This window comes from Oncorhynchus tshawytscha, linkage group LG15 (assembly GCF_018296145.1).
Source record: "Oncorhynchus tshawytscha isolate Ot180627B linkage group LG15, Otsh_v2.0, whole genome shotgun sequence".
NCBI classification, from domain to species: domain Eukaryota; kingdom Metazoa; phylum Chordata; class Actinopteri; order Salmoniformes; family Salmonidae; genus Oncorhynchus; species Oncorhynchus tshawytscha.
In genome coordinates, this window is record NC_056443.1 from 31,672,553 (window position 1) to 31,698,454 (window position 25,902).

The window sequence follows — 25,902 nt, forward strand, 5'->3', positions numbered from 1 at the left end:
CAGTTTCCAACAATACTCTTATTCACTTCCTGGTGCTGTAACTTCCTCTCTCTACTGGTATCTTAGTGACACTACCGGACAACAGTAAACAGTAGATGCTAGTACACCACAAACCCAACTGGTCCACAACACCACAATTTATTGTAAAAAATAACAACGGCAAGGCTCAATAAAGAACCACAGGCCAATGCTACGGTAGGCTACGTGCGTCATTAAAGCACATGTCAGTGAACAGTTGTTTAGCATAGGCAAACGAGAAACAAAGTAGCCTTCCATGGAAGCATTGCTGTGGTGTGATGACCACCGTTGCAATGGCACTTGTACACTTCTTAGCGACTGTGTTTACATACAAGAAGTCACTAAGAGAGATTTTTTTACTGGGTCATAAAAATGAACATTTTGATTAAAATAAATCCTTGTAGATGAATGACAGATTATTTATTTAAATCTAAATGAACTTCCAGTAAAGAAATGCAGAGCTGTTAGGATGGTATTCTGACATGAGATCCATGTGCTTGCAAATGGGACTTTCACCTGAATCACTCATTGGTGTCAATGCACAGAAATTCCAGTGAGCAGATCAAGTCTGAATACTGTCTATAATGACTGAGGAAAAGAGCATCTCTCACCATGTTGTTTATTAATATTCCAAATGAACCATCAAGTCTACAGTTGAAACTAGGTTCTAATATATAAACTAACAAAAGAGATTCAAACAATGAACAATGTTAAAATTTGTAACTTAAGATCACATACTATGATAAAACAATAAATATATGATAAAACAATATTCTGTATGATAAAACAATTAACTGTATCTCAGATAAAGACTTGTTTCAGTTAAACTGAGACACTCTGGACCAGTACAGATTATTAATGTAAATAAAAAGAGAAATGTAAGGAGAACATTTAACATAGAGTTCTCTCTTTGTCATCATCCTCTTCTTCATCTTCTTCTCCTCCTCTTCTTTCTTGGGAGACCCCTCTTCCTCCTTGTGGAAGACCTTCCCATCAGGCTGCTTTTTCCATGTCACTTTGGTGTCTGCAGGTAACCCCTGCTCCTTCAGCTTGTTCCTTATCTGGAGAAACACACACAAACACAATATTTAATTCTTCAATAGTTATTCTTTCTTGACGTCAATCATTTCACTCTTTGAGGAGATGATGCTTATAACGTTCCTGTTTCACACATGTACAAGTGTGTTTTAATATACGTGTGAATTGGAAATGTTTTTTGTTGCATATCCCACTCTCCCTGAGGCACCCACAGAGCGCGGGGTCACGGTCAGGAGAAAAGGTAATCTACAGACTAGGACCCAGACCAGAGAGGTCTGTACAGTTTAAATCATTACTGAGTTGGTTCTTCATGAACAGGGTGAAACTCACCTCTTGTACGATGGCGTCTTGAACAGCAGGATCTCTGAGGTTCAAATGTTGATCCCTTTGTGTCATCTTCACTCTCACCACCTGTCTCTTCAGTTGAAGAGCCTCTTCAAAAAGTCAATATACAGTGCAAATGAGGTGAGATAAGGGAGTTAAGGCAATAAATAGGCCATGGTGGCGAGGTAATTACAATATAGCAATTAAAACACTGGAATAGTAGATGTGCAGAAGATGAATGTGCAAGTAGAGATACTGGGGAGCAAGATAAATAAATAAATAAATAAATAAATAAATGGGCAGTAGGTGGGGATGAGCTGTAGGTAGATAGATGGGCTGATTTTTACAGATGGGAACTGGAAGGAAAGTACAGGTGCAGTGATCTGTGAGCTGCTGCTATGGTGACCAGTGAGCTGAGATGCTTAAAGACTTGTAGATAAGTAGAGGGAGATACCAAAGAGAGCGTCTCCATGGGGCTTTGGTGCTTCAGAGAGTTTTTGAGCAAGTGTTTATAGATGACATCACCGAAGTCGAGGATCAGTAGGATGGTCAGTTTTACGAGGGTATGTTTGGTATTGGAGATGCTTAATGTGAGTCTGGAAAGAGTTTACAGTCTAACCAGACAGATAGGTACTTGTAGTTGTCCACGTATTTTAAGTCAGAGCCGTCCAGAGTAGTGATGTTGGACGGGCGGGCAGTTATCGGTTGAATAGCATGCATTTAGTTTTACTTGCGTTTGCATTGAAGCTCATCTGGAGGTTAGTTAACACAGTGTCCAAAGAAGGGCCAGAAGTATACAGAATGGTGTCGTTTGCGTAGAGGTGTATCAGAGAATCACCAGTATCAAGAACGACATCATTGATGTATACAGAGAAGAGAGTCGGCCCGAGGATTGAACCCTGTGGCACCCCCATAGAGACTGCCAGAGGTCCAGACAACAGGCCCTCCGATTTGAAACACTGAACTCTATCAGAGAAGTAGTAGGTAAACCAGGCGAGGCAATCATTTGAGAAACCAAGGCTGTCAAGTCTGCCAATAAGAATGTGGTGATTGACAGAGTCGAAAGTCTTGGCCAGGTTGATGAATATGGCTGCACAGTAATGTCTCTTATCGATGGCGGTTATGATGTCGTTTAGGACCTTGAGCGTGGCTGAGATGCACCCATGACCAGCTTTGAAACCAGATTGCAAAGCGGAGAAGGTACGGTGGGATTCGAAATGGTCGGTAATCTGTTCCTTAACTTGGCTTTCGAAGGTCTTAGAAAGACAGGGTAGGATAGATATAGGTCTGTAGCAGTTTGGGTTGAGAGTGTCTCACCCTTTGAAGAGGGGAATGACCGCGGCAGCTTTCCAATCTTTGGGAATCTCAGACGATACGAAAGAGAGGTTGAACAGGCTAGTAATAGGGGTTGCAACAATTTCGGCAGATAATTTTAGAAAGAGAGGGTCCAGATTGTCTAGCTCAGCTGATTTGTAGGGGTCTAGATTTTTCAGCTCTTTCAGAAGTGTTTTTGGGAGCGTTTGACAGTGATGAGGGGTGGTCGTTTGGTCGCAGACCCATTACGGATGAGGCAGTGATCGCTGAGATCTTGAATGAAAACAGCAGAGGTGTATTTGGAGGGCGAGTTAGTTAGGATGACTATGAGGGTGCCCGTGTTTACGAATTTGGAGTTGTACCTGGTAGGTTCATTGATAATTTGTGTGGAATTGAGTGCATCAAGCTTGGATTGTAGGATGGTCGGGGTGTTAAGCATGTCCCAGTTTAGGTCACCTAGTAGCATGAGCTCAGAAGATAGATGGGGAGGGCAATCAATTCACATATGGTATCGAGGGCACAGCTGGGGGCAGAGGGAGGTCTATAGCAAGCGGCAACAGTGAGAGACTTGTTTCTGAAAGGTAGGGAATAGGAGTGGAGCTAGGCACTGCAGGGCCTGGATTCACCTCTACATCACCAGAGGAACAGAGGAGGAGTAGGATAAGGGTACAGCTAAATGCTATAAGAACAAAGGAGCAGGTTTCTGGGCACAATAGCATAGATTCAAGGCATACTGTACAGACAAAGGTATGGTAGGATGCGAATACAGTGGAGGTAAACTTAGGCATTGAGTAATGATGAGAGATATATAGTCTCTAGAGACATTTAAACCAGGTGATGTCATCGCATATGTCGGAGGTGGAACAACATGGTTGGTTGGCATATTAAACAGGGCTAGAGGCTCTACAGTGAAATAAGACAGTAATCACTAACCAGGACAGTAATTGATGAGGCATATTGATATTAGAGAGAGGCATGCGTAGCCAAGTCAACATATGGGTCCAGTGAGTGGTTGGACTGACTGGGGACACGGCGATTCAGACAGTTAGCAGGCTGATGCTAACACGCTAACAGTTAGTAGGCCGGGGCTAAACAAGCTAGCAGTAAGCAGACCGGGTTAAAAAGCAAGCAGTTAGCAGGGGCTAGCAGTTAGCAGACCGAGGCAGGCAAGCTAGCAGTTAGTAGACCGGGGCTAGCAAGTTAGCCTTTGGGGGACGTCGCGATGGGGGTAAGTCTGTTTTTGCCTCTTCTTGTGGTGACGTCAATAGACCAGTCATGGAGTTAGTAGAGTTCCAAGTAGCTCTAGGTAGCTAGCATGCCTAGCAGGTTAGCAGAATGGGCCTTCAGCGGGCGTAGCGCCTGAGGGGCCTGTTGGAATCCCAGGGCAGATTATGTTGGTATTCCAGCCGTAGAGGATCGGTGGGGTTCCGTGCCCCATACCGGCAGTAGAAGGGGTCCGGATATTGTAGCCCAGGAGTAGTCAAACGTTAGCCAGGAGTAGTCAACCCGGGTTGCGGTTAGCTAGCTGCGATGATCCAGATGAAAAGGTTCAGAGTTTGTGGTAGGAATTCGGGGGATATGGAGAGAAAAATAGGTCAGTTATTCTCTGGTTTGAAACGCGAACTGACGACAGCTTTCCGAGCTAAAGGTTAGCTGATGACCGCTAGCAGTGGTTAGCTGACTGATAGCTGGTAGCTAGTTAGCCAGCTAGCTTCAGTAGAGGTATTCCAGTTCGGAGGTAAATAGAAATACTTTGGGGGAAAAAACTGATCCACACCACATTGGGTGAGGCGGGTTGCAGGAGAGTATTTTAAAGTTGAGGTTTAGGAAATATATTTAAAAGAACGCAAAGAAAAATATATATACACATGGGAAGAGACAAGACAAAGACAAAGACGTCTGACTGCTATGCCATCTTGGATTCAAATGACTGAAGTAAATCAACATTACAGTTCTCCTGTCATCATTATATCAGGTAGATCAGGTGGAGAATATGGTAACTTACCATAGCAGATGAAAGGAAAGTTGTAGTCACAGGGATGATTTATCCATTTAGAATAATCAGAAGAAGGATAAGAAGACACCAGAGTGCAGTTGTGTCTCTGATCTGTTGAAGGCCGTCCTGAATGCCAGTTTCTGAATGAGGAGTCACTCTGGTCTGACCATCTCCAGGAGTCTAGAAACAGACCGATCCACACAGGAAGTCCCCTCAGTGATATCTTCTTCTCTATCTCTGTGTTCACAGTCTGGTTCCTCACACTGACCAGGTCTGTGTGATACTGTCTGCAGTAACTCTGAGCATCTATCCAGGTCCTGTTCTCCTGAATTAAGACGTATGTTTGGTTGGTGACTTGTTTTCCTGCAAAAGTCAAATGTAATAATCAATACAAATATCCAATGAAACATCATTTACTGATCATCTATAGTACATGTTGTCATTGATTTGATAACAGATCAATAACTGATTAACAACTTAAAGCTCTCATGAGTCTATGTTTCAACTCAATGGCAGCTCCAGCACTTAGAACAGGCTTCATCATTAGTATGTGAATACTCACCATCATAACAGATGAAGTGATGCTGGTCATCACAGGAGGTGTTGTTCCACAGACCAGATGTACTCATTAAAGCACAGTTACCATTTTGGGGTGTCCCAGTGTCCCAGTTTCTGAACTCAGTCTCCCCCTCTCTGTAGAAACGTCTGTCTGCCAGAGACCAGTTCCACTTCATGGAGTCTCCCTTCTTCAGTCCGATCCAGAACCAGTAATTAGAACTACTGACACTGGTCATCAGCCTGTTCAGGTCCTCCATGTCATCTACTGTAGCCAGATCAGTGTAATGTGCTCTGCAGTAACTCTGGGCATCAGTCCAGATCATATTGATGGAAATGAGGTGATACTGATGAAGACATGAGGAAGGTGTCCTGTTAACAGAATAATGATTAATGAGGGACATTTTTCCAGCAACTTCTCAACCCCAACCACACTATCTGTGGATCTGTTAACATACAGTACACACTGGTGTGCAAACACACACACACACACACACACACACACACACATAAATATATACACACACACACACCTTGCAAACATCACAGCATTCGCCCTGTGAGGGTATTCAGTATCCAAGGTGGTTACGGGCTAGCCAACAGCAAATCCAGCACAGGCTAGCCAACAGCAATCCCACAGCAACATCACAGTGAATGACAGCAGCAGTGATGTTGTCTTTCTGGTGTAATGTAACACAAGATAAATAAGGTCGTTTTCACACTTAGTCATTTTCAGCCATTTTCTGTGATCTCGGTGTGGTTCGCTTATTTTTTTGTGCAGATTGACCACTCCAAAGCAACTCAAACCCTCAAGTTCAGTGTGTTCAGTTCGCTTGAATTCCGATGTCCAGTTCCCTTTTTTAGGACAATGTGATCACAAAGCTCCTCAGGTTTGCTTGTCATTATTCCCGCACCACACGCTAGAATACTACAACACCGTTTCCCCTGACATAACCCCTCACACTAGACTACTGACATAACCCCTCACACTAGACCACTGACATAACCCCTCACACTAGACCACTGACATAACCCCTCACACTAGACTACTGACATAACCCCTCACACAAGACTACTGACATAACTCACACTAGACCACTGACATAACCCCTCACACTAGACTACTGACATAACCCCTCACACAAGACTACTGACATAACCCCTCACACAAGACTACTGACATAACCCCTCACACTAGACTACTGACATAACCCCTCACACTAGACTACTGACATATCCCCTCACACTAGACTACTGACATAACCCCTCACACTAGACTACTGACATAACCCTCACACTAGACTACTGACATATCCCCTCACACTAGACTACTGACATAACCTCTCACACTAGACTACTGTAACACTGTTTCTACTGACCCCTCACACTAGACTACTGACATAACCCTCACACTAGACTACTGACATAACCCCTCACACTAGACTACTGACATAACCCCTCACACTAGACTACTGACATAACCCCTCACACTAGACTACTGACATAACCCCTCACACTAGACTACTGACATATCCCCTCACACTAGACTACTGACATAACCCCTCACACTAGACTACTGACATAACCCCTCACACTAGACTACTGACATAACCCCTCACACTAGACTACTGACATAACCCCTCACACTAGACCACTGACATAACCCCTCACACTAGACCACTGACATAACCCCTCACACTAGACTACTGACATAACCCCTCACACAAGACTACTGACATAACCCTCACACAAGACTACTGACATAACCCCTCACACTAGACTACTGACATATCCCCTCACACTAGACTACTGACATAACCCCTCACACTAGACTACTGACATAACCCCTCACACTAGACTACTGACATAACCCCTCACACTAGACTACTGACATAACCCCTCACACTAGACTACTGACATAACCCTCACACTAGACCACTGACATAACCCCTCACACTAGACCACTGACATAACCCCTCACACTAGACTACTGACATAACCCTCACACTAGACTACTGACATATCCCCTCACACTAGACTACTGACATAACCCCTCACACTAGATTACTGACATAACCCCTCACACTAGACTACTGACATAACCCCTCACACTAGACTACTGACATAACCCCTCACACTAGACTACTGACATAACCCCTCACACTAGACTACTGACATAACCCCTCACACTAGACTACTGACATAACCCCTCACACTAGACTACTGACATAACCCCTCACACTAGACTACTGACATAACCCCTCACACTAGACTACTGACATAACCCCTCACACTAGACTACTGACATAACCCCTCACACTAGACTACTGACATAACCCCTCACACTAGACTACTGACATAACCCCTCACACTAGACTACTGACATAACCCTCACACTAGACTACTGACATAACCCCTCACACTAGACTACTGACATAACCCCTCACACTAGACTACTGTTATAACCCCTCACACTAGACTACTGTTATAACCCCTCACACTAGACTACTGACATCCCCTCACACTAGACCACTGACATAACCCCTCACACTTGACTACTGACATAACCCTCACACTAGACTACTGACATAACCCCTCACACTAGACTACTGACATAACCCCTCACACTAGACTACTGACATAACCCCTCACACTAGACTACTGACATAACCCCTCACACTAGACTACTGTTATAACCCCTCACACTAGACTACTGTTATAACCCCTCACACTAGACTACTGACATAACCCCTCACACTAGACCACTGACATAACCCCTCACACTAGACTACTGACATAACCCCTCACACTAGACTACTGACATAACCCCTCACACTAGACTACTGACATAACCCCTCACACTAGACCACTGACATAACCCCTCACACTAGACGACTGACATAACCCTCACACTAGACTACTGACATAACCCCTCACACTAGACTACTGACATAACCCCTCACACTTGACTACTGACATAACCCCTCACACTAGACTACTAACATAACCCCTCACACTAGACTACTAACATAACCCCTCACACTAGACTACTGTAACACTGTTTCTACTGACATAACCCTCACTCTAGACTACTGACATAACCCCTCACACAAGACTACTGACATAACCCCTCACACTAGACTACTGACATAATCCCTCACACTAGACTACTGACATAACCCCTCACACAAGACCACTGACATAACCCTCACACTAGACCACTGACATAACCCCTCACACTAGACGACTGACATATCCCCTCACACTAGACGACTGACATAACCCCTCACACTAGACTACTGACATAACCCCTCACACTTGACTACTGACATAACCCCTCACACTAGACTACTAACATAACCCCTCACACTAGACTACTAACATAACCCCTCACACTAGACTACTGTAACACTGTTTCTACTGACATAACCCTCACACTAGACTACTGACATAACCCCTCACACAAGACTACTGACATAACCCTCACACTAGACTACTGACATAACCCCTCACACTAGACTACTGACATAACCCCTCACACAAGACCACTGACATAACCCTCACACTAGACGACTGACATATCCCCTCACACTAGAGACTGACATAACCTCTCACACTAGACTACTGACATAAACACTAGACCACTGACATAACCCCTCACACAAGACCACTGACATAACCCCTCACACTAGACTACTGACATAACCCCTCACACAAGACCACTATAACCCCTCACACTAGACGACTGACATAACCCCTCACACTTGACTACTGACATAACCCCTCACACTAGACTACTGACATAACACCTCACACTAGACCACTGACATAACCCCTCACACTAGACTGCTGTAACACTGTTTCTGTCACGACTTCCGCCGAAGCTGGTGCCTCTCCTTGTTCGGCGGTCGACGTCACCGGCTTTCTAGCCTCCACCGATCTATATTTCTTTTTCCGTTTGTTTTGTTTTGATTGTACACACCTGGTTCCCATTACGTTATAATTTGTTCCCTATTTAAGAGCAGTTGGAGGCCACAGAAGGAGTGCTGTATGGCATTGAAGCTCGTTTGGAGGTTTGTTAAAACCTCTTTGGGATCGGTGTCCCGCTAGGGTGCCACTATGACAACATCCGGTGAAATTGCAGAGCGCGAAATTCAAAATACAAAAATTGTAATATTAAACATTCATGAAAATACAAGTGTCTTACATAGTTTAAAAGTTTAACTTCTCCAACAGCAATGTCAGATTTCAAAAAGGCTTTACTGCGAAAGTCTTTGCAATCCCAAGGGTCCCAGCTATACAATGAATGGTCACTTTGTTCGATAAAGTCCTTCTTTACATCCCAAAAAAGTCAGTTTATAGTTGGTTCGCTTGATTCAGTAATCCACTCTTTCAACTTGCATACAAACAAATCCAATGAGTTACCGGTAAAGTTCGTCCAAACAAGTCAAACGATGTTTCTAATTAATCCTCAGGTACTCTAATATCTAAATAAAATATCATATTTAAGACTGAGAAAAGTATGTTCAATCGAGAAGATAAATAACAAAGAGTGTGCACCTCATTCACGTGTGCAACAAGACTACATTTCTAACGAAGGACACATTGGAAAAACTACAACTTCTTGTTCATTTTTCAAAATACAAGCCTGAAACCCTTTCTAAGGACTGTTGACATCTAGTGGAAGCTATAGGAACTGCAATCTGGGTCCTATTTTAATTTTTTTCCCATAGGCTATCATTGAAATGGCCTGTGACCTCAACTGCTGTATCAGTTCTGTTATACTCACAGACATTATTAAACTTAAAAGTGTTTTCTATCCATTTACATTTACATGCATATCCTAGCTTCTGGGCCTGAGTAACAGGCAGTTTACTTTGGGCACGTCATTCATCTAAACTTCCGAACACTGTCCCCGAGCCTTAACCTAGATTGTAGGACTGCCGGGGTGTTAAGCATATCCCAGTTTATGTCACCTAACAGAACGAACTAAGAGAAGATGATGATGTGTATGTTGTTGCTGTTTTTGAATATTAGAGGTTGTCAAGGATGCACATAATTCCAAAATGTGTGGAGTTTTTAGTTTAGATTAGATTATTTGTTTGCAACGTGTGATCTATTGGCTAAGAGAGCTTTGTCAGCTGTTTAGTAATTGTGGGGTTTGAATAGGGTACATAGGGATCAACATCTCTTCCAGCTCTTAAAGGGACAGTACACTACCTTGGGTGTGCAATTTTCAATTAAACCATTATTTATTCTCCAGTTATTCTATTGCTATTTATTATATTAGATATTAAATATACAGTACATGTTAATAGTATCTTCTGATTACAATTATTATGTCTATATCTATTATCTTTCAAAATGTAAGTCTGTTTATCTAGCTGTCTGATAACACATTCTGATTGAATGGCTTGTCCTGCACTTTGTAAAAACCCAGGGTGCATTGAATGAATGTTGGAAAAAGATCTTGGTTCCTTTCTAAACATAGAAATGTGAAGCAAAGAGGACTCTGTTCACAAAATAGGTGAAGTGAACTAGCAAAAGAGTTGAGTCCTCATTCAGAGCCAGGGGCAGAGTGAATACAAAGAGAACAGAGTTATGTTGGGGCGACAGGTAGCCTAGATCAAACCTTGCTAGATCGAATCCCTTAGCTGACAAGGTAAAAATCTGTTGTTCTGATCCTGAACAAGGCAGTTAACCCACTGTTACTTGGCAGTCATTGTAAATAAGAATTTGACTTTCCTAGTTGAATAAAAATAAATAAATGTTTGTTGCTCTATTTTTTTTTCACCCCAGTTCACTTTAAAGAGGACTGAGATCAGATATTTTAAACAGGACATATGTGAAAACACTTTACACAACTTAGGGCTCATAAATGTTACAATTTATTCATTACTTTGGCAATATTTGATTTAACTTGAACTAAATTAATGATATATAAATAAAGAACTATAACTGAGAAATTATCATGAGGTGGTCAAAACACACAGGACCAATACATAAGATCATTTTGGGGACCACATGGGCACAAAACAGACAGCTGATCCAAAGAGTTATCTTATTTCAGGAACAGTGAAGATTGTCCTCACGAGATATGGGCTGCCCACACTCGGCCACACAGGGCAAACTGGGACACACTGGGACAATGTCTTGGGGGACAATCTGTAGCTGATTAGCAAGAAAGCTTTGGCCCAATGTGGGCATGTTTGCTGGGACACACACACAGTAAACTGACCTGAGATTAGCAGGGTGAGATACAACAACGTTTCCATCACTGTGAAATTCAAAGGATATATGATTAAAATGAATGCACTTCAAGGTTGCAACACTTAACCAACACAAACTGTCTTTCTCCTTCTTTACTGATATGACCTGACAGGACAGATGGAGATAATGCTCCCCACATAGAGGGTTATCACCTGTTCAGAGACAGGAACAATCAGTGATTGTTAGGTTAGGTTTCTAAAGTATTGGAAGTGGGTAGGGGTGAAAAACCTCAACATAACATTTCCAGAGAGCCAACAAGGGTTAGAACACATGGTTGATTATTCTACACTGGAACCTTCAAACCAGGAATAAAAAAAGTATCTTATAAATATTATAAACATTTCCCTACAATGAAATATGTATGAAATATGAAATATCAACAATCACAAATGGCCTCACCTGTTGTTTGAAGAAAACTCTCTTACTCACGCTCAGTCTCTCTGTCTCTCTCTGTATCTCTATCTCGCTATCCAACTCTCCCCCCTTTCTCTCTCTCTGTCTCTCTCTGTCTCTCTATCTCTATCTCGCTAACCAACTCTCTCCCCTTTCTCTCTCTCTGTCTCTCTCTGTCTCTCTCTGTCTCTATCTCTATCTCGCTAACCAACTCTCTCCCCTTTCTCTCTCTGTCTCTCTCTGTCTCTCTCTGTCTCTCTATCTCTATCTCGCTAACCAACTCTCTCCCCTTTCTCTCTCTCTGTCTCTCTCTGTCTCTCTCTGTCAATTCTATCTCTATCTCAACCAACTCTCTCCCCTTTCTCTGTCTCTCTCTGTCTCTCTCTGTCTCTCTCTGTCTCTCTATCTCTATCTCGCTAACCAACTCTCTCCCCTTTCTCTCTCTCTGTCTCTCTCTGTCTCTCTCTGTCTCTCTATCTCTATCTCGCTAACCAACTCTCTCCCCTTTCTCTCTCTCTGTCTCTCTCTGTCTCTCTCTGTCTCTCTCTCTGTCTATCTCTATCTCGCTAACCAACTCTCTCCCCTTTCTCTCTCTCTCTCTCTGTCTCTCTCTGTCTCTCTATCTCTATCTTGCAAACCAACTCTCTCCCCTTTCTCTCTGTCTGTCTCTCTCTGTCTCTTCTGTCTCTTCTCTGTCTCTCTCTCTCTTCTCTCTCTGTCTCTCTATCTCTACAAACCAACTCTCTCTCTCTCTGTCTGTCTCTCTCTGTCTCTCTCTGTCTCTCTCTGTCTCTCTATCTCTATCTCGCTAACCAACTCTCTCCCCTTTTCTCTGTCTCTCTCTCTCTCTGTTTATCTCTTTCTATCCAATCTCTCTCTCTGTCTCTCTCTGTCTCTCTATCTCTATCTCGCTAACCAACTCTCTCCCCTTTCTCTCTGTCTGTCTCTACTCTGTCTCTCTCTGTCTCTCTATCTCTATCTCTCTCTCGCTTTCCAACTCTCTTTCTGTCTCTCTGTCTCTCTATCTCTATCTAGCAAACCAACTCTCTCCCCTTTCTCTCTGTCTGTCTCTCTCTGTCTCTCTCTGTCTCTCTCTGTCTCTCTATCTCTCATAGCTAAGGCTCTCTCCCTTTTTCTGGGTCTCTCTATCTCTCTCTCAGGTCCAACTCTCTCCCTTTCTCTCTGTCTGTCTCTCTCTGTCTCTATCTCTATCTCGCTAACCAACTCTCTCCCTTTTCTCTGTCTGTCTCTTCTGTCTCTCTCTGTCTCTCTCTGTCTCTCTATCTCTCTCTCGCTATCCAACTCTCTCCCCTTTCTCTCTCTCTGTCTCTCTCTGTCTCTCTATCTCTCTCTCGCTAACCAACTCTCTCCCCTTTCTCTCTGTCTGTCTCTCTCTGTCTCTCTCTGTCTCTCTATCTCTCTCTCGCTAACCAACTCGCTCCCCTTTCTCTCTCTCTGTCTCTCCTACTGTGTGTCTGTCATCACATCTTTGTCCCTATTTAAACATGACACTGCTCCTCATTTGCTTGAATTTGTTATTCATCTCTAAACAAACAAAACTGTGATGTGACATTTACCCCACTGGAAAAGGGGTTGGACAGAGCCAGAGAAGGAAACAGTTAGAGAGGCTATACAGAACATGTTCATGTGATGGTTCTGTTGATCCAAAGGAGATAACCCAGTCCTCTAGATAGACATATTGCCCAGAAATTGTCTCATTGTTCTGAAAAGGACCCAACTCCTAAAAAGGGTTGTGTAATTTCAAGAATTGTACAGGTCAGTGAGGCCTGAATTGAGAGTGATACAAGGTATCAAGAGAGTTCCAGAAGGACGATGGTCCAAGTCAACACCAATGCATCCCACAAGTTGTGTCAAGTAGGCTGGTAGTGGATTTCTACTCGAAATAGATCGTTCCATCTCATCCCTCATGATCAATTGGATTGATATCTGCTGACTGGTAAATGACTGTTAACTGTCATGGAGAGAGCAGGTGGTCCTAGATAAATACCTCCAGCATTGGGTGCTCTGACCTCCCTCTCCTCTTTCATTGGGTGCTCTGACCTCCCTCTCCTCTTTCATTGGGTGCTCTGCCCTCCCTCTCCTCTGTCATTGGGTGCTCTGACCTCCCTCTCCTCTTTCATTGGGTGCTCTGCCCTCCCTCTCCTCTTTCATTGGGTGCTCTGACCTCCCTCTCCTCTTTCATTGGGTGCTCTGCCCTCTCTCTCCTCTGTCATTGGGTGCTCTGACCTCCCTCTCCTCTTTCATTGGGTGCTCTGTCCTCCCTCTCCTCTGTCATTGGGTTCTCTGCCCTCCCTCTCCTCTTTCATTGGGTGCTCTGACCTCCCTCTCCTCTGTCATTGGGTGCTCTGACCTCCCTCTCCTCTTTCATTGGGTGCTCTGACCTCCCTCTCCTCTTTCATTGGGTGCTCTGACCTCCCTCTCCTCTGTCATTGGGTGCTCTGACCTCCCTCCTCTCCTATTTCATTGGGTGCTCTGACCTCCCTCTCCTCTTTCATTGGGTTCTCTGACCTCCCTCTCCTCTTTCATTGGGTGCTCTGACCTCCCTCTCCTCTGTCATTGGGTGCTCTGACCTCCCTCCCTCTCCTCTGTCATTGGGTGCTCTGACCTCCCTCTCCTCTTTCATTGGGTGCTCTGACCTCCCTCTCCTCTCTGACCTCCCTCTCCTCTGTCATTGGGTGCTCTGACCTCCTCTCCTCTGTCATTGGGTGCTCTGACCTCCCTCTCCTATTTCATTGGGTGCTCTGACCTCCCTCTCCTCTTTCATTGGGTGCTCTGACCTCCCTCTCCTATTTCATTGGGTGCTCTGACCTCCCTCTCCTCTGTCATTGGGTGCTCTGACCTCCCTCTCCTCTGTCATTGGGTTCTCTGACCTCCCTCTCCTCTGTCATTGGGTTCTCTGACCTCCCTCTCCTCTGTCATTGGGTCTCTCTCCCTCTCCTCTGTCATTGGGTGCTCTGACCTCCCTCCCTCTCCTCTTTCATTGGGTGCTCTGACCTCCCTCTCCTCTGTCATTGGGTGCTCTGACCTCCCTCTCCTCTGTCATTGGGTGCTCTGACCTCCCTCCCTCTCCTATTTCATTGGGTGCTCTGACCTCTCTCTCCTCTGTCATTGGGTGCTCTGACCTCCCTCTCCTCTGTCATTGGGTGCTCTGACCTCTCTCCTCTTTCATTGGGTGCTCTGACCTCCCTCTCCTCTTTCATTGGGTGCTCTGACCTCCCTCTCCTCTGTCATTGGGTGCTCTGACCTCCCTCTCCTCTGTCATTGGGTGCTCTGACCTCCCTCTCCTCTTTCATTGGGTCTCTCTGACCTGTCTCTCCTCTGTCTGGGTGCTCTGACCTCCCTCCCTCTCCTATTTCATTGGGTGCTCTGACCTCCCTCTCCTCTTTCATTGGGTTCTCTGACCTCCCTCTCCTCTGTCATTGGGTGCTCTGACCTCCCTCTCCTCTGTCATTGGGTGCTCTGCCCTCCCTCTCCTCTTTCATTGGGTGCTCTGCCCTCCCTCTCCTCTGTCATTGGGTGCTCTGACCCTCCCTCTCCTCTGTCATTGGGTGCTCTGCCCTCCCTCATGTTCTTTCATTGGGTTCTGACCTCCCTCTCCTCTGTCATTGGGTGCTCTGACCTCCCTCTCCTCTGTCATTGGGTACTCTGACCTCCCTCTCCTCTTTCATTGGGTGCTCTGTCCTCCCTCTCCTCTGTTAAAAGGTGCTCTGCCCTCCTCTCCTCTTTCATTGGGTGCTCTGTCCTCCCTCTCCTCTGTTATTGGGTGCTGTGAACTCCCTCTCCTCTGTCCTACTCTACCCTCCCTCTCCTCTTTCATTGGGTGCTCTGCCCTCCCTCTCCTCTGTTATTGGGTGCTCTGCCCTCCCTCTCCTCTTTCATTGGGTGCTCTGTCCTCCCTCTCCTCTGTCATTGGGTGCTGTGAACTCCCTCTCCTCTGTTATTGGGTACTCTGCCCTCCCTCTCCTCTTTCATTGGGTGCTCTGTCCTCCCTCTCCTCTGTCATTGGGTGCTGTGAACTCCCTCTCCTCTGTTATTGGGTACTCTGCCCTCCCTCTCCTCTTTCATTGGGTGCTCTGTCCTCCCTCTCCTCTGTCATTGGGTGCTGTGAACTCCCTCTCCTCTGTTATTGGGTACTCTGCCCTCCCTCTCCTCTTTCATTGGGTGCTCTGTCCTCCCTCTCCTCTGTCATTGGGTGCTGTGAACTCCCTCTCCTCTGTTATTGGGTGCTCTGCCCTCCCTCTCCTCTTTCATTGGGTGCTCTGTCCTCCCTCTCCTCTTTCATTGGGTGCTCTGTCCTCCCTCTCCTCTTTCATTGGGTGCTCTGCCCTCCCTCTCCTCTTTCATTGGGTGCTCTGCCCTCCCTCTCCTCTTTCATTGGGTGCTCTGTCCTCCCTCTCCTCTGTTATTGGGTGCTGTGAACTCCCTCTCCTCTGTTATTGGGTGCTCTGCCCTCCCTCTCCTCTTTCATTGGGTGCTCTGCCCTCACTCTCCTCTTTCATTGGGTGCTCTGCCCTCCCTCTCCTCTGTCATTGGGTGCTCTGCCCTCCCTCTCCTCTGTCATTGGGTGCTCTGCCCTCCTCTCCTCTTTCATTGGGTGCTCTGCCCTCACTCTCCTCTTTCATTGGGTGCTCTGCCCTCCCTCTCCTCTGTCATTGGGTGCTGTGAACTCCCTCCCCTCTGTCATTGGGTGCTCTGCCCTCCCTCTCCTCTTTCATTGGGTGCTCTGTCCTCCCTCTCCTCTGTCATTGGGTGCTCTGCCCTCCCTCTCCTCTGTCATTGGGTGCTCTGCCCTCTGCTCAAGTTTTGAAGGAGCGTGCAATTGACATGCTCATTTCAGGAATGTCCACCGGAGCTGTTACCAGAGAATTTAATGTTAATTTATCTACCATAAGCTGCCTCCAACATCGTTTTAGAGATTTTTGCAGTACGTCCAACCGGCCTCACAACCGCAGACACGATGTAGTGTGTGGTGTGGACTAGTGGTTTGCAACGTTGTGAACAGAGTGCCCAATGATGCAGGTAGGGTTATGGTATGGACAGGCATAATGAGTGCATAAAAATACTGTGACTAGGTCCTAAGGACAATCTGTGACTAACAGTTATCTGTGACTAACAGTTATCTGTGACTAACAGTGGCATGTCTGTATTCCCAGTCAATGTGAAATCCATAGTTTAGGGCCTAATTCATTTATGTTCAGCGGGAAAAGAATTTAGACATCTTCACTTTTTCCACATTTTGTTATGTTACATCCTCATTCTAAAATAGTTTTTTTAATCCTCATCAATCGACTCACAAAACCCCTTAATGACAAAGCAAAAACAGGTTTTTAGAAATTCCTACAAATGTATAAAAACTAAATATTTAAAGAAAACCTTATTTACAAATGATTTATTTATATTCAGACCCTTTGCTATATGACTCGAAACTGAGCTCAGGTTAATCCTGTTTCAATTGATCATCCTTGATGTTTCTACTACAGTTCTTGATTGGAGGTCAACTGTGGTAAGTAAACTCAATTGATTGGACATGATTTTGGAAAGGCACACACCTGTCTATATAAGGTACAACAGTTGACACTGCATGTCAGAGTAAAAAACAGGTCATGGGGTTGAAGGAATAATCTGTAGAGCCCTGAGACAGGATTATCTCGAGGCACAGATCTGGGAAAGGGTACTAAAATATTTATGCAGCATGTAACTTCTCTAGGGTAGGGTGCAGCATTGGGAATTTTGGAAGAAAAGCGTGCCCAAATTAAACTGCCTGCTACTCTGCCAGGAAAGCCAGAATATGCATATAATTAGATTTGGATAGAATACACTCTGAAGTTTCTAAAACTATTTGAATGATGTCTGTGAGTATAACAGAACTCATATGGCAGGCAAAAACCTGAGACACAATCCATCAGGAAGTGGGAAATCTGAGGTTTGTAGTCTTTCGAATCTTGCCCAATCGAATACACAGTGTCTATGGGGTCATGTTGCACTTCCTAAGGCTTCCACTAGATGCCAACAGTCTTTAGAAACTTGTTTGATGCTTCAACTGTGAAGTGTGGCCGAATGAGAGGGGAATGAGTCAGGGGTCTGCCAGCAGCCACAAGCTCAGTCTCGCGCGTTCACATGAGAGCGACCAGCGTTCCATTGCATTTCTGAAGACAAAGGAATTCTCCGGTTGGAACATTATTGAAGATGTATGTTTAAAATATCCTAAAGATTGATTTTATACAACGTTTGACATGTTTCTACGGACTGTAACGGAACTTTTGGACATTTCGTCTGCAACTAGTGAATGCGCTTCGTGACTTTGGATTTGTTTACAAAACATGCTAACAAAAGTAGCTATTTGGACACAAATGATGAACATTATCAAACGAAACAAACATTTATTGTGGAACTGGGATTCCTGGGAGTGCATTCTGATGAAGATCATCAAAGGTAAGTGAATATTTTTAATGCTATTTCTGACTAATGTTGACTCCAATATGGCGGATATCAATTTGGCTTAATTTGTCGTCTGAGCACCGTACTCAGACTATTGCAGGGTTTGCTTTTTTTGAAATCTGACACAGCGGTTGCATTAAGGAGAAATATGTCTTTCATTCTGTGAATAACACTTGTATCGTTTATCAATGTTTATTTTGACTATTTTTGTGAATTGATGTGGCTCTCTGCAAAATCATGTTTTGGAACTACTGAACATAACGCGCCAAAGTAAACTCAGATTTTTTTATATAAATATGAACTTTACCGAACAAAACATACACGTATTGTGTACCATGAAGTACTATGAGTGTCATCTGATGAAGATCATCAAAAGTTAGTGATTAATTTGATCTATATTTCTGATTTTTGTGACTCCTCTCTTTGGCTGGAAAAATGGCTGTGTTTTTCTGTGACCTGGCTCTGACCTAACATAATCGCGTGGTTTGTTTTCGTCGTAAAGCCTTTTTGAAATCGGACACTGTGGCTGGATTTACAAAAAGTGTATCTTTAAAACGGTGTAAAATACATGTATGTTTGAGGAATTTTAGTTTTGGGATTTCTGTTGTTTTGTAATTTGGCGCCCTGCAGTTTCACTGGCTGTTGACAGGTGGAACGCTACCGTCCCACATACCCTAGAGAGGTTAAAGGTCCCCAAGAACACTGTGGCCTCATGGAAGAAATTTAGAACCACCAAAACACTTCCTAGAGCTGACGCCGGGCAAAACTGAGCAATCGGGGGAGAAGGGCCTTGGTTAGGGAGGTGACCAAGAACCCAATGGTTACTCTGACAGAGCTCTAGGGTTCCTCTGTGGAAATGGGAGAAAATTCCAGAAGGACAACCCTCTCAGCAGGACTCCACCAGTCAGGCCAATGCGGTAGAGTGGCCAGACGGAAGCCACTCCTCTGTAAAAGGCACATGACAGCATGCTTGAAGTTTGCCAAAAGGCAGATGAAGACTCTCAGACAATGAGAAAAAAGATTCTCTGGTCTTATGAAACCAAGATTGAGCTCTTTGGCTTGAATTCCAACCGTCACGTCTGGAGGAAACCTGGCACCATAACGGGTGAAGCATGGTGGTGGCAGCATCATGCTGTGTGGATGTTTTTCAATGGCAGGGACTGTGAGAGACTAGTCAGGATCGAGGGAAAGATGAGCCGAGAAAAGTACAGAGAGATCCTTAATGAAAACCTGCTCCAAAGCTCTCAAGACGTCAGACTGGGGCGAAAGTTCACCTTCCAACAGGTCTAAGCAGACAGCCAAGACAATACAGGAGTGGCTTCGTTACAAGTCTCTGAATGTCCTAGAGTGGCCCAGCCAGATGCCGGACTTCAAACCGATCAAACATCTATGGAGAGACTTGAAATATTTGTGCAGCGACGCTTCCGTCCAACCTGACAGAGCTTTTAGAGGATCTGCAGAGAAGAATGGGAGAATCTCCCCAAATACAGGTGTGCCAAGCTTGTAGCGTCAAATCCAAGAAGACTCGAGGCTGTAATCACTGCTAAGGGTGCTTCAACAAAGTACTGAATAAAGTGTCTGAATACTTATGTAAATCTAATATTTCCATTTTTATTTGTAATACATTTGCATAGACATCTAAGAACCTGTTTATTCTTTGTCATTATGGGGTATTGTGTGTAGATTGATGAGGGGAAAAAACTGTTGTGGAAAAAGTCAAGGGGTCTGAATACTTTCCCAAATTCACTGCAGACCATAATAGAAGATATAATATAATCGTTCATCCAAAAGTAGTCAAGCATACATTTTCCATATTGGCGGCCTCGGGGGAAACCAACCAACAATCCTGGCATTGAACCAGAATGGTCCATTCCAACTCTCGCTCACACTTCCTCTCCATCTAGCTACAACCTATTTGGTTAGGTCAGGGTGTGATGTGGGGTGGGCATTCTATGTTTAGTTTTCTATGTTTCTTTATTTCTATGTTTTGGTGGGGTATGGTTCTCAATCAGGGACAGCTGTCTATTGTTGTCTCTGATTGGGAATCATACTTAGGTAGCCCTTTTTCCCTCCTTTCAGTGTGGGTAGTTTACTTTGTTAGAGGCAGTATAGCCGAAGTTAAGCTTCACGGTTGTTTCTTCGTTTGTTGTTTGTTGCAACTCCACGGCCCAGTGTATCCTGTGCCTGCTCCCAGAGCCAGGCCTCCTGTGTGTCTCTCCACTCCAGTGATGATCCATGGCACGAAGCCTCCAGTGATGATCCATGGCACGAAGCCTCCAGTGATGATCCATGGCAAGAAGCCTCCAGTGATGATCCACGGCACGAAGCCTCCGGCGACGGCCTCCAGTCCAGGGCCCAGAACGAGGGTGCCCAGTCTGGTGCCAGCAACGAGGGTGCCCAGTCCGGGGCCCGCAGCGAGGGTGCCCAGTCCGGGGCCCGCAGCGAGGGTGCCCAGTCCGGGGCCCGCGAGAGGGTCCCCAGTCGGAGGTCGGCGGTTAAGGTCCCCACACCAGAGACGTCACCAAAGCGGGGTGAGCCAGAGGTGGAGCGGGGTCTATGTCCCGCACCAGAGCCGCCACCGCGGATAGATGCCCACCCAGACCCTCCCCTATAGGTTCAGGTTATGCGGCCGGAGTCCGCACCTTTGGGGGGTGGGGGGTACTGTCACTCCCTGACCTTAGAGAGCTGTTTTATTTCTCTATTTGTTTAGGTCAGAGTGTGATGTGAGGTGGGCATTCTATGTTTACTTTTCTATGTTTCTTTATTTCTTTGTTTTGGCCGGGTATGATTCTCAATCAGGGACAGCTGTCTATCGTTGTCTCTGATTTGGAATCATACTTAGGTAGACCTTTTTCCCTCCTTTCAGTGTGGGAAGTTTACTTTGTTAGAGGCTGTATAGCCGAAGTGAAGTGTTTTGTTGGCGACATTTTAAATAAAAGGAAAATGTACACTCACCAAGCTGCACCTTGGTCTACTTCTTTCGTCTGCCGTGACAAAAGCACGATGCTCTACAAACTGAGCCACACAGCACCACAACACACATGAGAGTTGGCAAGAGACCACAAACAGATCTGAGACCAGGTTCATTACTGATGTCACATCATTGTGTGTTCCAGGAAATATCCTGGGTCTGGTTGATGTGGTAAAGTTCCCCTCTGTCTGGTTTGAGGAAGTTATGCAAAATGTAACTAAAGCTCTGGTCAGCAGGACATGGTTCTAACTGGTACCAGTGTATCAGAGTCCTGAAGAGAGGAGTTGATTACACATTATGTCTAGATGTCTTTATCATCAAGGAAAAATGTGTTAAATAAACATTAAAATAATATTAAGTTGAAACTTGAAGAATCACAACTCTAGACCGATACTGTCAATCTGCAACAGGTATTTACTTGATCATCAGAAGAGACATCTTAATTAACCAATAAAAAACATGCTGAGACTACATTGGCTATGCAGTATGTAAACTGTGGTCTAAATACATTTCAATTAAAGAAAGTTACATTCCAATTAGAAAAACACATTGATACTCACAGTGCTGTGAAAAAGTATTTGCCCCCTTTCTGATATTCTCTATTTTTGCAAAATTTTAATACTGAATGTTATTAGATCTTCAACCAAAACCTAAAATTAGATAAAGTGAACCTGAGTTTGCAAAATAACAAACCATATCTATACTTATTTTGTCTATTTAATTAACAAAGTTATGCAACACCCAATTCCCCTGTGTGAAAAAGTAATTGCCCCTTTACACTCAATAGCTGGTTGTTCCACCTTTAGCTCTAATGACTGCAACCAAGCACTTCCTGTAGTTGTTGATCAGTCTCTCACATTGCTGTGGAGGACTTTTGGCCCACTCTTCCACACAGAACTGCTTTAACTCAGCAAAGCATCCTCAAACCATCACACTGCCACCACCATGCTTGACGATTGATATGAAGGGTTTTACTGTGGAATGCAGTGTTTGGTTTTCAGCAGAGACAACGGGACCCATCTAGTCCAAAACGTTAGTTGAAGGAACCATGAGTTCTGCTCAGTATCAATTATCAGCAAGACATTGATCCAAAACACACAGTCAAGTCTACATGAAAATGGTTCAAAAGAAACACATTTGAAGTTTTGGAATGACCTCGTCAATGTCCAGACCTAATGATCCCAATGGAGATGTTGTGGCAGGACTTGAAATGAGCAGTTCATGATTGAAAACCCACAAATGTCCCTGAGTTTACTTTTTCACACATGAACATTGGGTGTTACATAACTTTGTTATGAAATAAATGAAATAAGTAGGTAATTGTTGTGTTATTTGTTCACTCAGGTTCCCTTTATCTAATATTCTGTTTTCTTTGAAGATCTGATAACATTCAGCATCTTAAATCTGTAAAAGTTGAGAAAATTAGAAAGGAGGCAAATACTCTTTCTCATCCCTGAATATCAACATAACTACAAATAACTCATTTATAGACATGATGTGTGAAATGTCTGTCTTGAGAACAAACCCTGTAATAAAACAACCAAGTCAAGAAAATGATTAATAACAACATCTCATGATAAAACACTATTGATGTTTATACTTAAACATTTTAATAAATAAAACACATTTAATTAGGTTCAGAAAATACATCCCAGTACAGATAATTAATATAACTAAAAAGAGAAATTAAAGGAGAACGTTTTACATAACTAGAGTTTTCTCTTTGTCATCATCCTCTTCATCTTCTTCTCCTCCTCTTCTTTCTTGGGAGACCCCTCTTCCTCCTTGTGGAAGACCTTCCCATCAGGCTGCTTTTTCCATGTCACTTTGGTGTCTGCAGGTAACCCCTGCTCCTTCAGCTTGTTCCTTATCTGGAGAGACAAACTCATACAGAGACCCACAATATTTCACTTTGTAATAGTCATTGTAAAGATCTACAACTACTATTCCTTCCTGCTATACTGAGATGTTCTTCACTTTAACCCTTTGACTCTATGAGGAGATAAGGCTCATATTTGTCCTATTTCTGTAAGGACCGACGCTGGAGTTGAGAAGCAGGTACCGGGAGTCAACATTTAATTAGGAACAAACATGGAACAAGACAGGAACAGCGTGAGCACACTGGTATACAAAGACAGACGACAATCAATGCTGAAGCAGGGAACAGAGCAGGGGAACAGACAGATATAGGGGAGATGACAGAGGTGATTAAGTCCAGGTGAGTCCAATAATCGCTGATTGCTCGTGACGGGGGAAGGCAGGTGTGAGTAATGCTGGGGATACTGGCGACCCTCAAGCGCCAGAGGGGAACAGCAGGAGCAGGCGTGACAATTTCACACATGTACAAGTGTGTGAATTGGAAATGTGTTTTTGCTAATTCCACTCTCCCTGAGACACCTTCAGAGAGTGGGGTCACAGCCAGGATAAAACATCATCCTCACCAGACTAAGACCCAAATCAGAGAGGAGGTCATTCACAACAGACTAGGACCCAGATCAGAAAGGAGGTCATCCACCAACAGACTAGGACCCAGACCAGAGAGGAGGTCATCTACAACAGACTAGGATCCAGACCAGAGAGGTGATCTGTAGAGTTTGCATCATTACTGAGTTGGTTCTTCATGAACAGGGGGAAACTGACCTCTTGTAAGATGGCGTCCTGAACAGCAAGATCTCTGAGGTTCAGATTTTGATCCTTTGGGGTCATCTTCACTCTCACCACCTGTCTCTTCAGTTGAGCTTTCTTGGTTGTGGGCATGGGGGTAGTCATGGTCGTGGGCATGGGGGTAGTCTTGGTCGTGTGCAGGGGGTAGTCGTGGTCATGAGCAGGGGGTAGTCGTGGTTGTGGGCAGGGGGTAGTTGTGGTCATGGGCAGGGGGTAGTCGTGGTCGTGGGCAGGGGGTAGTTATGGTCATGGGCAGGGGGGTAGTCGTGGTCGCTGTAGTCATTGTGGTCTCCACAGCTATGCCAAGAAGAGAATAAAATCCCACAATTACAGTAGTGAATCACGGGGGCAACATTAGAGTTCTCCTGTCATCATAGTATCAGGTAGATCAGGTGGAGAAAACGGTAACTTACCGGAGCAGATGAAAGGAAAGGTGTCATCAGAGGGATAATTTCTCATTTTAGCATGATTTGAAGAAGAAGGATTAGAATGCACGAGAGTGCAGTTGTATCTCTGTTCTGTTGAAAGCCATCCTGGCAACCAGTTTCTGAATGAGGAGTCACTCTGGTCTGACCATCTCCAGGAGTCTAGAAACAGACCGATCCACACAGGAAGTCCCCTCAGTGTTATCTTCTTATTTATCTCTGTGTTCTCAGTCTGGTTCCTCACACTGACCAGGTCTGTGTGATACTGTCTGCAGTAACTCTGAGCATCTATCCAGGTCCTGTTCTCCTGAATTAAGACGTATGTTTGGTTGGTGTCTTGTTTTCCTGCAAAAGTGAAATGTAATAATCAATACAAATATCCAATGAAACATCATCTACTGATCATCTATAGTACATGTTGTCATTGATTTGATAACAGATCAATAACTGATTAACAACTTAAAGCTCTCATGAGTCTATGTTTCAACTCAATGGCAGCTCCAGCACTTAGAACAGGCTTCATCATTAGTATGTGAATACTCACCATCATAACAGATGAAGTGATGCTGGTCATCACAGGAGGTGTTGTTCCACAGACCAGATGTACTCATTAAAGCACAGTTACCATTTTGGGGTGTTCCAGTGTCCCAGTTTCTGAACTCAGTCTCCCCCTCTCTGTAGAAACGTCTGTCTGCCAGAGACCAGTGCCACTTCATGGAGTCTCCCTTCTTCAGTCCGATCCAGAACCAGTAATTAGAACTACTGACACTGGTCATCAGCCTGTTCAGGTCCTCCATGTCATCTACTGTAGCCAGATCAGTGTAATGTGCTCTGCAGTAACTCTGGGCATCCGTCCAGGTCTTTTTTATGTTTATGACGTGATACTGACAAATAAGACACGAGGAAGGTGTGTAGAACCCTGCGAAGAGAATAATGATTCCTGACAGACATTTTATCCAGCAACCACAATCATCTATGCATCTTTGCACGTGGTACACCAAATTGTTCAAGCAAACACACACGTGTCACACACACACGTACAAACACAATCACATCTAACTGACCTGAGATTAGGAGGGTGAGGTACAAAGAAGTTTCCATCAGTGTGAAATTCAATGGAAATATGGCTAAAGATGTGATCAGAGACTCCTACACTCAGTTTAGAGTTGTGTTCCAAGAGATTTCAAAAGGTACCAATTACATCTGAAATGTAACCAGAATAATTAAAAAAAAACTGTGTTACATTCATTTCTCTACATTAATGCTAAAAATATTATACATTTTTAACATGGCCTCACCGGTTGTTTGTAGGAAAGTCTGTCTCACTCCGTCTATCTTGCTCTCTCCAGATCTCTCTCTCCTTCTGTGTCTATCTCCGTTGCTTGGTCCTATATACATCTTAAACTGATACCCATTGATTTGAATATGTTATTCATACTCTGTTTCCAAACAGGGGTATGCAAAAAGGAGTAGAC

General features: G+C 44.3%; 1 protein-coding gene across 1 annotated transcript; it reads right to left on the reverse strand.

Moving 5' to 3' along the window:
• Positions 1 to 770: 770 nt before the first annotated feature.
• LOC121839349 (C-type mannose receptor 2-like) lies at positions 771 to 25,822 on the reverse strand. Its single transcript, XM_042297815.1, has 9 exons — positions 25,726 to 25,822; positions 25,492 to 25,630; positions 24,972 to 25,346; positions 24,416 to 24,772; positions 24,165 to 24,299; positions 5,253 to 5,660; positions 4,700 to 5,053; positions 1,387 to 1,490; positions 771 to 1,079 (listed from the first exon to the last, which is right to left on the reverse strand). Exons 2-9 carry the CDS (start codon positions 25,526 to 25,528, stop codon positions 837 to 839), a joined length of 2,013 nt encoding a protein of 670 aa, XP_042153749.1. The 5' UTR covers positions 25,529 to 25,630; positions 25,726 to 25,822; the 3' UTR covers positions 771 to 836.
• Between the last annotated feature and the right edge of the window lie 80 nt (positions 25,823 to 25,902).

Excerpts from the sequence above, each read along its gene's own strand:
- LOC121839349 (XM_042297815.1), bottom strand. The coding sequence starts at position 25,528 with ATGGAAACTTCTTTGTACCTCACCCTCCTAATCTCAG. Across the intron at positions 25,347-25,491 it reads CCTCACCCTCCTAATCTCAG|GGTTCTACACACCTTCCTCG; the intron begins GTCAGTTAGATG and ends TTCTCTTCGCAG. Across the intron at positions 5,661-24,164 it reads CACAACCACGACTACCCCCT|TTGCTGGAAAAATGTCCCTC; the intron begins GCTCATGACCAC and ends GGGGTTGAGAAG.